This window comes from Arachis ipaensis, chromosome B3 (genome assembly GCF_059453495.1).
Source record: "Arachis ipaensis isolate K30076 ecotype BB chromosome B3, ASM5945349v1, whole genome shotgun sequence".
NCBI lineage: Eukaryota > Viridiplantae > Streptophyta > Magnoliopsida > Fabales > Fabaceae > Arachis > Arachis ipaensis.
In genome coordinates, this window is record NC_142438.1 from 92232647 (window position 1) to 92246841 (window position 14195).

The window sequence follows — 14195 nt, forward strand, 5'->3', positions numbered from 1 at the left end:
CATGCACACGCTTCTAATTTCTAATAACGCCATCCCGTTACACAAATGCAACACACACCTTCTTACTCTCCATCTTCTTTATCTCGTCTGCACGCACGTGCACCGCAAAAACTAGGGCACAAAACCACGAGAGAGACCAAAAGTTACAAGACATTCTTGCTATGCTGAATTTGATGCTATGTTAAGAGGAATTATAATTAGAGGAACAAGTGATTTATCTTACTGAGATTGCATTTGAGAATTACTTTAACTGCTACTGGAATTGTAAGGAGAGATAAACTCTCCAATTCTTTTGCCTCTCCATATTGGAGGATCAAACGGAAGATTGTTTTCTTTAGAGGATAAAATAAAGTAAAATATACACACACACGTCATGTAGTTTATTCCTCTCGTTGACCCGTGTTAGAGGAACAAAAAATTTGAGGAGTTCGAGTAGCAAGAAATAGACAAGATGTCATCATTTCATTCATTGTCATTCAACTCTTTGCCATCCAACCATCCACTTTAAAATCGTTTGCAATCATACACCTTTAGCCAAATAAATCACTCCTCTTTATTATTTCACCCGTTATCGTTCATCAGAACATAGCAGTTGTTATAACTTATAAGAGCCTAAAAGGGTAGATAATTAGATATGTGTAGTTAAAGAGCTAAGAGACGTTCTTTCACATTCTTCATGCATGAAGTAATCTTGATCCTTAATATGAGATTTAAAGGTAGATGCTAGATAGGGTTAGGGGAGAATGAACATATTTTGCTCTAAAGAGAAGAATAATTTTTCCGGTGTCTATGAAGTTGGGATCCATCCAATCATACGTATCCAGTCCAACCCTGGATTAAGTGGATGGGGTTAGCTTAAGTTTTGCTTCAGAAAGCATGCTCTCAATCTTAATTAAAATGACTTTCGTGGATTTATGTCTCTCTCTTGTACACACCACATCTGGGTCATGGTCATAAGCAGTTTAATTGTTTAAAGAAGAGCGGCACAGTAACTCCAGGGATCGCAACATGATACATTTGAATTTGATTATTGCCTTGATTTCTAGACTTTTACAGAACAACTTATACATATTTGAAAACCGATCAACCCAAAATTTGGATTAAAGAAACAGAAAAATAATGAGGTGGAGAAGAAAAAAAAAAGGAATGCACCTAAAATGAATTGCCCCTACTAACAGCGACTGGACATTAATTTATACACAAAATTAGGCCACCCAAGTTAATAACAATATGGCCCAAGTTACCATGTTAGTGAATGGATCCGGTTCAAACTCGTGACCCTCTCTGCCAGCAGCGTTTGGCATTGATCGTCTCCTGAGACTGGTCCGAAAGGCATGCAGTATATATGTATTCCTTTACGACGGCAAATGTATTCTCTTGGACAAACTCATTTGCACTATGTTTCCTGTCTTCCTCAAAAGTACAAGCCATCTGATAGAGCAGCAAATTGCATTTCTGATCTATTTTAACATCATGAATTATGAGAGCCTTGAACCAACAAAGTAACACGCTTAGCACTGTCTGACCGAAAGCTGTCCCCCTTATAGGGAATCTGGAAGGATAAATCATATTCAGGATCCTCTCGAGACTTGATGCAACAATGCTATAAAAGATTATAAGTCCCCCTCCCGAGTTAATTAAGCTATGAAGTTACCTCAGATGGACTATCAGGAGGGAACCACCGCAGCAAAGCACCAAGATGTACCACGGCAGGAATTAACTTGAAAAGCAGAGGTGTAGTCACCTGCATTATTTCCACCAGCATAAGCTTCAAAATTTCTACGAATAACATAATCAACTAAAAATACCTGAGAATTCATAATCAAATCTTTATAAGATTACCCAAGAAATTGGCTATAATGTTCAACTTTAGAATAAGAATTCTTACACAGGAAGACCCAATATATTACTTCCAAGTCATAACCTAATGAAACTTTCGAAAGTTACTAATGATACCCTGCTTATAGATGTTTATGATTGTCAAATGAACAACAAAATGAATATAATATAGTTATGTACCTAAAGAAACATTACTAATTTGACCTCATGACAGATGAACACATTGGGATTGCTTGAAAGAACAATAAATCAACAATGTTTTATTAGAATACTATGTAAAACTATCATTCTGTCAAATAGTTGATGCATACCAGACTGAGAGCCGTTGTTCCAAGGAGTAATAGATACAACTTTCCCTGCAGTAAGGATCAGTTCAGTTGCATACAAGTATTTATAGGCAACAAAATAATAAAGTTCATACTTCAAATGGTAATAACACAGCCACGAAAAGTGCTACAGTTGTCTCCAACTACTTAGGAAGAAAAGGTACATTGTCTTCCTAAGCCTAAGCATAAGCACAAAGAAGCTCAAACCAACATTCGTGATGAAGCAATCACCTCCACTAGATGAAGATTTGAAGCACGACTGAGAAGAACAAAGGCAAACTCCCCAATTTGTGCCAAAGACATCCCAACCTACACATGTAGAATAACCTAAGGTTCCTCCGTCAATGAAACTTATGATGTAATCAACAAGTAGATGTAATTGTATTTACTGATGTCAAATCTTACAAGAAGTGAAGTCTTGTTGTTGTAACCAAACCCCTTGACAACAGATGCAGCTACAATTGTCTTTATGATGATCACCAGTATAACAGCTGCCAATAAGATGTCAACATGATTCCAAAGAAAATGGACATGTATAAGCATCCCAATGCTGGCCAAGAACAGTGCAGCAAAAAAGTTGCGAATTGGCTCAACCTAACATCAACAAATTGGGTAAGCTCAAGTAAGCATTAGAGAATATTCTTAAACTTATCTGCTTCAACAAGTTTCCCTGAAATTTAGTTGGGTACTGCCTTTAACTTATTAAGCTAAGTTGGCTTTGATAGATGGGACAAAAGAAGAGAAGATTATTATATCCTTCACCAAGGAAGATTTCATCGGAATAACTTTATGGCTACACAACATCAATGATAAAAATTTGAACAAAGAATAATCAAACAAGTAGCAAGAGCTAAGAGCCAAGAAGGAAGGGGGACCTATGTACCCTGTAACTACCAAGTCTTTTAATATATACGCCAACTCAACTTCATCTAAGTTGATGGCCCACAGAGAATAATAAAACTTTTATATGGCTACTCTGTTACATTGGAAATTCCTACTACTAATTTGAGGATAGAAAGAATAGGAACAAACACAATCAAAGGCCATTTTGCATTCTTCTACAATAGTTATGAAAAGATCAAACGGATGGAAATTTATAGAGGTTGGAGCCATTGGGAAGCTTCCAACTCCTAAAAACATAACATTTTGATAGTTTGAAAGTACAAAGAATATAAGATACTCAAAAAAAGAGAAAAGAAAAAAAAGGGGGGGGGGGGGGAGGAGGGGGGGGGAGGGGGAGGTGTTACTTGTTCTAGTGTATGTTGACCAAGATCTGTTGTTGATATCATCACACCCGCAGCAAAGGAACCAAGTTCGAGACTTAAACCCAACTTATCACTACACTGAAATGAAATAACAAATTGTCAAAGGCGCAAAAGTTGTTTGGATGGCATCAGAGAAGAAAATATATAAAGAACGACCAGGACTTCATAATGACAAAGGGCAATCTCATAGATACTAGATTACAAAACAGACTATGATATATCCAGAAGGAAATACTTTTGCGAAGTAATGAAGATTAAGAATAGAAGAAGACACACCCAAGCCACAAGTAGGCAGAATGCCACTGATGCCAATTGATAAAGTTCATTGGTCTGCACAATAAAAAAGAAGTTAAACTAATGTATGAAGAAAACATTCAAATAGAAGAATATAGTTCTATTTTCACCTGAGATGATAGGCTTATCATAAGCCTAAGAAACCATGGTACACAAGTACGAGATACTATCGACAAAATGGCCAAAAAAGCAATTAAGATGACCAACCTGAAGCAAGGAAATTAGTAAAATCATAAGGAATAACCGAATAAGTAACTGAAATAGGTATATCATCCAAAAAAAAAAAAAGAAAAAAAAGAATTTAGTCAGATCAGCACATCAAATCAAAGTGGAACACAATCAATTGTATAATTTACTCACGATTTAGTCATGGATATTACTCCCTGAAGAACACCTGATGTTCCACCCAATACTGGAAGCAATGCAAAGAGCAAACCAACAGCACAATCCTGACAGGAACCAATGATTTTGAATATTGCATCAGAAATTGTGTGAGAGAAAACCTCAATAAAGAATATCAGCTTATAGCATTAGTCTGCACTCTGTTTTTAAGAATTGGTTGAAGAACTGTTCCAGTCATATATATGCATCTGAAATATAAACATAATAGTACAAACCTGCAGAATCAGTGTTCCAATTGTAACCTGACCATGAAGGGCATTGACACTATTCCTTTCCATCAAGAATTTCAAGACCTATGTGTCAAACAAGAAATAAAAGCGTTAAGTAGCAGTACTTTAACGCAGAAATAAAATATCTGAAGAGAAGTCTTGGTGTTACTTCAGGAAGAATAATACCATAAAAATTAAAGTGATAAATAAAGCTTAAATTCTTCAGAATTTATTCAATAAGTAACTTCACTAAACTACACCAGTCCAGTCACCAGGTCATGCCACATAAATTTCTCCTTGACAATCTAACACAAGTAGAAACAACGTGTTCAAGAAATTACCACTGCTGTCGAAGACATAGAAAGAAATGCACCCACAAATATTCCTTCAGATGATTTACCACCACATAGCTGCAGGAAAGATTTAAGTGAATTCATTTATAAAACAATTTCAACTATATATTAGCAAATGGACCCAAATCCAAAATTTAGTTTGTATATTTAATTAGAATCAAATCACCTTTGGATAGTATTGTAAAAATATCAAACATACCGTAGCTGTTATTCCACACAAGCACATAAATAAGAAAATTTGAAGTAGACCGCCAAGAATAGCCACCGCTCGAACAACTCGAAGCTGTAAAAATGAATAGACAGGTTCATAAAAAATATGGGTGAGCTAAAATTATGTGAGTATAAGCTAACTGAATATATAAGTATACAAGTCAACCTTTGTTGTTGAAAATTCTAATCCCAATGCAAAAAGCAAAAAGATAACACCAAATTGAGCAACAGTCTCAACCTGCAAGTGATGGAAGCAGTATATGAGATTATTAGAACCTAGAAGACAAATTGGTCTACATTTTTATTTACTACTCGATGTCAACATATCACATATGATGATATAAAGACATGATAAATAACATCTTGGTCCCACTCACATACTACCTTTCTTTTTAAATTATGTGACTGGAGAAAAGAAAGGCGGAATCTTAAGGGTACATAACAAAAGAATAAGGGCAACATACTTGGACCATTTCACTAACAAAACTCAAGCCACCAGGTCCAATGAGTGATCCTGCCAACAGATATCCTGTCATAACCTGAAATTTTGAATAAGTAACCACTCTTAAGATATATGGCAGAAATATAAATAGAAAAAGCAATTTTTATGTTCAAACCGGTTGTCCAGCACAAGCAAAGGCAATGCCACCACATGTTGCAGAAACAATGACAACCACAAGATCTGATATCAATCTGCAAATATGGCATACCAAACAGTTTTAGCAGCATCACTACTTCAAAGTTGCAACCACAGATACAGTTAATGCTACTTGAAGAGGAAAGAAAACTGAAAATGTAAAGAACAATAACTAAACCTCAAATCTACTTGAAGAACAGGATACTTTGACTTGGGATTGGAGATGATAAACACATTATCCTGAAGATGAATCAATAGAAAAACATTAAAAAAATATATTTTGAAAAAAAAAACCCTCCACTTTTAAGAAGATAGTGTACAGAAATTTCAAGCATATTATGATGAAGTTTTGGTAATAAATAGCATTCTCAAAGTTTGAAATATCACTTCAGGAGCTTGAATGAAACACACCTTTCGATCAATTAAGGTTGGCATATCCTCTGCACGATTCTCAGTATCCAAATGGAAAACATCATGAATATGAAATGATCTGACAGAAACTTATCAAATGTCATATAATGAAAATAGTTATATTATTGCCTTGTATTTTTAAAAGTCGGTTCCCTCTTATAAAAAGAAAAAAAAAATCCTATTCTTTCTTTAGGAAAGATGTGCTTACTTTTCTTCTTTGCTCTCATTTTTCTTGGACTTAACTCTAGCAACAGTTTCCAAAACAGCCTGTACAACGAGAAGGAAGGACATTAGACCATAAGTATATTCAATGGCTAATAATAACTCAAGCAGTCAAGCACATAAAACCCTAAAAGCATCATGAAATTCATCACCCGGCTAAAGAAATCTAAATCACGATTTGATGCATCATAAGAGAAATATGCATCTACGTCATTATCAATTGTGATTTCTATCCAAGCTCAATTCAATTCTCTTCTAACAAAATATCAACAGTGGACTTAAATTCCCAACAGAATGAACCATGACCAAGAGCTATACCTATATTACTGAAATCATGATGACTAGAGTGCTAGACACAATTGGCCCAGTATTGCTAAAAGCAATTCGCTACATACCTGCTGTTCAGCAACACTATTGTTGAAACCGCCAGCATCATTACCTGCAAAAGAATCCAAGTATATGCCAAAATTCATTTGAGTAAAATTTTCCACAATCACACGTGTCAGTTTATACCAACGCGTTCATTGAAAATAAAAGTAAATAGGAAGGTTGGATCAAATTACTTATATGCATTACATCCTATTCTCAATTTCTGTAAGAATACGTATTTTCAAGATAAGCACACACTTCTAAACTTTAACGTTACTTAAAATGTCCTCATGTCCTTGCATGATTTTAGAAATGGATGAAACTGATATAAGTAACTTCATATAGTCTTCCTGACAGGAAAATATTCGAAAGCCCAAAGGATTCCAGTGGTTCTCCTTGTTCATCATAAAAACCGAAACGAAATGCATTACTAAGAGAATAAAGAAAGCAGAAGAATCTAAACCGGAAGCACGTCCAGCTCACAATTCAAATCCGGAAATTACAGATTAAGGCATTCAAAGGAAATTGGAACTGCAACCTCACGGCATTTCAGAATATTCATATTTCACAGGCATAACTCATAAACACGATCAGAAGAGGTTCGGCTACCAAATTAAACAAGCCAAATACAGAAAATGTGTATGAATAAGAAAAAGTGAAAAGAACGTAGATCTGCGAACCTTCATTCTGCTCATTCTCGGGGAACTCTCTCTCGAGCGCCCGATCAATCATGTTGGCGAAGCTATCCTCGCCGGATCTCGCAAGCGAGGCATTGCCGGTGGCGGTTGCGTTGGCTCCCCGGAGGAGAAGCTCCGGCTCGGACTCCGACTCAGCAGCGACGAGAGAGAAGAATGAGGGGCAAAAGAGAAGCAGGTCGCAGAGAAGGAGGATGTTAAGAATCGAATGCGATAACAACCTCATCTCCCAGACGAGAGAGAGAGAGAGAGAGAGAGAGAGAGAGAGAACGGGAGAGTTGGCTACACTGCCGGAGAATTAATAAGAGGAAGGTGGTTGGCGCGCGAAAATGGCTATGTTACGCAAAGGAAGATGCAGCAGAGGGAAAATGTGTGAAAGCAGTGAGAGCGAAAGGGGAAAGAAGCGTTGTGTTGTGGAGTGTAAGTGTGAAAGTACCAAATCATCCTCCAATCCTCCATGTTCTGCGACTGCAGTGAGGAGGGCAGAACTCAACTATGCTCATTCAGGCGCGTGTTACACAGTGCACCCCCCAAAAGAATAACATAATGGGAAGTGTTACCCACAAAGTAAATTTTGTGATTTGTAATTATTAATTAATTATTATTAATATTTTTAATAGTATAAAATGTTATAAAATAAAAGATATATATAAAATAAAATTGTATAAATAGAAGATTTTAGTATTAAAATAATTAGTTCAATAATAATTTATATATATATAATAAAATTATATGTTGTATTGTGTATATATATACAAAGATAGAAAGAAGTATTAAAAATAAAGAGAGAGAATCGCATTTGTTTATTGTTACAATCTCAATATAATAAAGATGATTAATATTGCTATTAATATTATATGTAAAGAGTAATAGAAAATAGAATTTAAAATACTTATAAAATAAAAGAAGAGAAAGAATTATAGTAAAAATATAAGGAGAAGAGTATTTGATTGCAGCATAAAAGAGGATTGATTTATTATTATTTGCTTGTGTATGAAAAGAAAGGGAGAATGGTATTTTTTGTTCTGTTACATTCACAGAGGTTCACCTCCTATTTATAAGCTTATGGAAGGGATATTGTCAACCTTCATTTATTTCATTCTCTTTTGAGAATGTAAACTTTATATAGGAAATGGGCATCCACGTCCCATTCCTATCACAACACTCCCCCTTAGATGACCATTTAGGATTATTGCCTCATTAAAACCTTACTAAAGAAAACCCTGTGGGAAAAACCTTAGTGAAGGAAAAAGAGTACAATATCCTTTGTGATTGGGACTGCCTCATTAAAAACCTTGTCAAGAAAAACCCAATGGGAAAAAACCTGACCAAGGAAAAAAGAGTACAGTCTCCCCCTCTTGCCGACATCATTTAACGTCTCGAAATCGGCGCATCCCAATCTCATGTACCAATCTTTCAAAGGAGGATTTTGGGAGTGACTTTGTAAATAAATCTGCCAGATTGTCACTTGAACGGATCTGTTGGACATCAATTGTCCCTTGATTTTGAAGATCATAAGTGAAGAAGAATTTGGGAGAAATATGCTTTGTTCTATCACCTTTGATGTATCCACCCTTAAGTTGAGCAATGCATGCTGTATTATCTTCAAACAGGACAGTTGGAGCTATCTTATGATCAATTAGTCCACATGATGACAGAATATATTGAATTAGACTTCTCAGCCAAAAACACTCGCGACTAGCTTCATGAATCGCCAGTATTTCAGCATGATTAGAGGAGGTTGCTGCTATCGTCTGTTTCGTGGACCTCCATGATATAGCTGTTCCACCATATGTAAACAGATATCCTGTTTGAGATCTCCCTTTATGTGGATCAGACAAGTATCCAGCATCTGCATAGCCAACTAGTTGTGACTTGGATCCATAGGGATAAAACAATCCCATATCAACCGTTCCATGAAGATATCGAAAAATTTGTTTGATTCCACTCCAATGTCTTCTGGTTGGAGAGGAACTATACCTTGCTAGTAAATTCACCGCGAATGATATGTCAGGTCGCGTATTATTAGCAAGATACATTAGCGCTCCAATGGCACTAAGATATGGTACTTCAGGACCAAGGATATCTTCATTTTCTTCTTTAGGGCGGAATTGATCCTTTTTCACATCCAAAGATCTTACGATCATTGGGGTATTTAATGGATGTGACTTATCCATATAAAATCTTTTCAAGATCTTTTCTGTGTATGTTGTTTGATGAATAAAGATCCCACCTTTTATATGCTCGATCTGCAGGCCGAGACAAAACTTAGTCTTTCCAAGATCTTTCATCTCAAACTCTTCTTTTAGAGTTTTTATAATTGTTGGAATCTCTTCAGGAGTCCTAATGATATTTAAATCATCAACGTACACAGCAATTATAACGAATCCAGATGCAGATTTCTTTATAAAAACACATGGACAGATATCATCATTCTTGAATCCGTTTTTGGCCAGATACTCAGTAAGACGATTATACCACATTCGTCCAGATTGCTTTAGACCATATAAAGATCTTTGCAATTTGACTGAGTATAACCCTTGCGAATATTCATTGGATGGTTTAGATATCTTTAGTCCTTCAGGGACTTTCATATAGATATCTCGATCTAATGAGCCGTATAAGTAGGCTGTTACCACATCCATTAAATGCATATGCAGTTTATGATATGCAGATAAACTGACCAAATAACGCAATGTTATCGCATCCACTACAGGGGAATACGTTTCTTCATAATCTATACCGGGCCTTTGTGAAAAACCTTGTGCTACAAGTCGGGCTTTATAGCGCACAACTTCATTTTTCTTATTTCGTTTTCTCACAAATACCCACTTATATCCAACAGGTTTTACATCTTCAGGTGTACGGACTACAGGTCCAAAGACTTCACGTTTTGCAAGTGAGTCTAATTCAGCCTTCATGGCTGCTTCCCATTTTGGCCAATCATTTCTTTGTCGACATTCTTCAACTGATCTTGGCTCAATATCCTTACTTTCATGCATGATATTTAATGCCACATTATATGCAAATATTTCATTGACAATTGTCTTATTTCGGTCCCATTTCTCTCCTATAAAGACATAATTTATCGAGATCTCGTCATTTTCACAATTTTCAGGTACCTGAGCGTCTTCTGGTGTTATATCAGAATTTTGGACAACTGTATGTGTCTTTACTATGTCTTTTTCAACAGGAATATTATTTACCTCTTTTCTCTTTCGAGGATTTTTGTCTTTGGAACCGACAGGCCTGCCACGCTTCTGGCGTGTATTTGCTTCCGTGGCTATTTGTCCTACTGGGACATCAATTCGAATTGGGACATTTTCCGCCCTGCCACGCTTCTGGCATGAATTTGCTTCAGTGGCTACTTGTCCTACTGGGACGTCAATTCGAATTGAGGTATTTTTCGCTGGTATGTAAGATTTGGTTATCCTCTTTGTATCGGAAAATGCATCAGGCAGTTCATTTGCTATTCTTTGCAAATGTATAATCTTTTGAACTTCTAGTTCACCTTGCCCTGATCGAGGATCTAAATGCATCAATGATGATGCATTCCAATTAAGTTCCTTTTCAGGAAGCTTATTCTCTCCCCCTAATGTTGGAAATTTTGATTCATCAAAATGACAATCCGCAAACCGGGCTTTAAACACATCACCAGTTTGTATCTCAAGATACCTCACTATAGAGGGAGAATCATATCCAACATATATCCCCAATTTTCTTTGGGGTCCCATTTTGGTGCGATTAGGTGGTGCAATGGGAACATATATCGCACACCCAAATATTCTTAAATGGGAAACATTTGGCTGCTGGCCAAAAGCTAATTGTATAGGAGAGAATTGATGATAACTCGTTGGCCTCAAACGAATAAGTGCTGCGGCATGTAAAATAGCATGCCCCCAAACCGAGGTTGGGAGATTTGTTCTCATAAGCAAGGGTCTAACAATTAATTGGAGGCACTTAATAAGTGATTCTGCTAACCCATTTTGTGTGTGAACATAAGCTACTGGATGTTCAACACTTATTCCATTAGCCATACAATAAGCATCAAAAGCTTGGGAAGTAAATTCACCAGCATTATCAAGACGAATTGCTTTAATTGGATTTTCTGGAAATTGTGCTTTTAATCGAATAATTTGAGCTAGTAATCTCGCAAACGCCAGGTTGCGAGAAGATAATAAGCACACATGTGACCATCTCGAAGATGCGTCTATCAGGACCATAAAATATCTAAAAGATCCACATGGTGGATGAATAGGTCCACATATATCACCTTGAATCCTTTCTAGGAATTCAGGGGACTCAAATCCAATCTTTACCGGTGATGGCCTTAAAATTAACTTCCCTCGAGAACATGCAGCACAACAAAATTCACTAGTTTTAAGAATCTTCTGGTTCTTTAGTGAATATCCATGAGAGTTTTCAATAATTCTTCTCATCATGGTTGCTCCCGGATGACCCAAACGGTCGTGCCAAGTTATGAATTCATTTGGGCTAGTAAGCTTCTGGTTTACAGTGGCATGTGATTCAATTGCACTAATCTTAGTATAATACAACCCAGATGAAAGAGAGGGTAATTTTTCTAATATAACTTTCTTATTTTAATCATGAGTTGTGATATATAAATACTCATGATTTCCCTCATTCATAGTCTCAATATGATATCCATTTCGTCGAATATCTTTAAAGCTCAACAAGTTTCTTCGAGACTTGGTAGACAACAGTGCATTATTTATTATAAATTTTGTTCCTCCAGGAAACAAAATTATAGCTCTTCCGGAGCCTTCTATCACATTGCCTGAGCCAATAATAGTGTTAACATATTCCTCTTTTGGCACAAGATGGGTAAAATATATATCACTTTTGAGAATAGTGTGCAAACTTGCACTATCCGCAAGGCATACATCTTCATTACATATCCTTGCCATTCTTCAAAAACAAATAATAATAAAATGAATAGTATGCACAGTTAAATTGAATACTTGATCAGAATTATTTTTCTAAGAAACACTGTACATAAAATAATGTCATATACTAAAATTTTATTTTAAAATTTGACACATTTAATAATTTCAAAATTCATATTAATATTTCATTATTTATGTACATCACATTTGAAACTTAAATACATAGAAAATAAAACTTAACAATAAGTTCTTTACATTATTTATTTACATATATACTTCACAATCCCACATATTAAACTATTCCATCATTGATCAAATAACCAATATTTCCTTCAGGGTCCTCAAAGAAATCAGATACATCATAATGAGTGGTGGAGTTCTCAGCATCATTTGAAACAAAATTTGTTTCCTTTCCTTTGTCGTTCTTTTTCAAAGATGCCTGGTAAAGATCGACTAGGTGCCTTGGGGTACGACAGGTACGTGACCAATGGCCCTTTCCACCACAGCGGAAACACTTCTCCTCGGTTGATTTATTCTGCCCGATATTCCTTTCTTTGTCCCACTTCTGGTGAGATCCTCTTTTTTGAACATAATTCTTTTTCCTTCCATAATTTTTCTTGTTATTAAAAGCTTGCCATTTACCTCTTCTGGGGTAATGATTTGTCACATTTACTTCAGGAAATGGGGCGGCGCCAGTTGGGCGCGCTTCATGATTTTTCAATAACAACTCATTGTTGCGTTCGGCAACAAGAAGGCAAGAAATTAACTCAGAATATTTTTTAAACCCTTTCTCTCGATACTGCTGCTGCAGGAGCACATTCGAGGCATGGAAGGTTGAGAAAGTTTTCTCCAACATATCATGATCAGTTATTTTTTCCCCACACAATTTCATTCGTGAGGTGATTCGAAACATTGCAGAATTATATTCATTTATAGATTTAAAATCTTGTAAACACAAATGCGTCCATTCATATCGGGCCTGAGGAAGTATTACCGTTTTCTGATGATTATGCCTTTCTTCAAGGTCTTTCCAAAGATCTGCAGGATCTTTTAATGTAAGATATTCATTTTTCAATCTTTCGTCAAGATGACGACGGAGAAAAATCATGGCTTTAACTTTATCCTTCTGGGATGCATTATTTTCAGCTTTAATGGTATCTCCAAGATCCATTGAATCAAGATGGATTTCAACATCTAGTATCCATGATAAATAATTGTTTCCAGATATATCAAGAGCATTGAATTCAAGATGAGAGAGATTCGACATAATGAAAATTTGTTACCTGAGTCTTCCTAAAAATTTGATCAGAGTCTCGTGCTGATAACGTGTTGTAAAATAAAAGATATATATAAAATAAAGTTGTATAAATAGAAGACTCTAGTATTAAAATAATTAGCTCAATAATAATTTATATATATATAATAAAATTATATATTGTATTGTGTATATATATATATATACAAATATAGAAAGAAGTATTAAAAATAAAGAGAGAGAGAATCGCATTTGTTTATTGTTACAATCTCAATATAATAAAGATGATTAATATTGCTATTAATATTATATGTAAAGAGTAATAGAAAATAGAATTTAAAATACTTATAAAATAAAAGAAGAGAAAGAATTATAGTAGAAATATAAGGAGAAGAGTATTTGATTGCAACATAAAAGAGGATTGATTTATTATTATTTGCTTGTGTATGAAAAGAAAGGGAGAATGGTATTTTTTGTTCTGTTACATTCACGGAGGTTCACCTCCTATTTATAAGCTTATGGAAGGGATATTGTCAACCTTCATTTATTTCGTTCTCTTTTGAGAATGTAAACTTTATATAGGAAATGAATATCCACGTCCCATTCTTATCATAACATAAAATTATATTTTATGATGTGAGATTAGTTATTTTTTTATTTTTAGTTAAATGTTAACTAAATTTTAATAAAAATATTAATTTCTACACTTTTTCTATCAAATGCCAATTACTATAAATTAAGGGCACGTTACACAATAAGTTTTTTTTTTTTTTTTTTGGCATGACTTTCACAATAACGAGA

General features: G+C 35.2%; 1 protein-coding gene across 3 annotated transcripts; it reads right to left on the minus strand.

Moving 5' to 3' along the window:
- Positions 1–1012: 1012 nt before the first annotated feature.
- On the minus strand, positions 1013–7772 carry LOC107633344 (K(+) efflux antiporter 4). Of its 3 annotated transcripts, none has more exons than XR_015907368.1 (20): positions 7218–7772; positions 6564–6607; positions 6155–6213; positions 5947–6025; positions 5714–5775; positions 5516–5591; positions 5363–5437; positions 5065–5136; positions 4888–4971; positions 4677–4745; positions 4342–4419; positions 4085–4173; positions 3835–3931; positions 3707–3760; positions 3413–3508; positions 2571–2759; positions 2397–2492; positions 2151–2195; positions 1655–1744; positions 1013–1552 (listed from the first exon to the last, which is right to left on the minus strand). XR_015907368.1 is itself a non-coding variant. In XM_088508849.1 (20 exons), the coding sequence occupies exons 1-20, from the start codon at positions 7456–7458 to the stop codon at positions 1472–1474; spliced, it is 1758 nt and encodes a 585-aa protein (XP_088364975.1). In that variant the 5' UTR covers positions 7459–7772; the 3' UTR covers positions 1013–1471. The 3 variants fall into 3 exon arrangements, 2 of the variants coding, with proteins under 2 accessions (XP_088364975.1, XP_088364976.1); XM_088508849.1 differs by having other exon boundaries at positions 2397–2474; XM_088508850.1 differs by lacking the exons at positions 1013–1552; positions 1655–1744; positions 2151–2195 and having other exon boundaries at positions 2354–2492.
- Positions 7773–14195: the final 6423 nt, after the last annotated feature.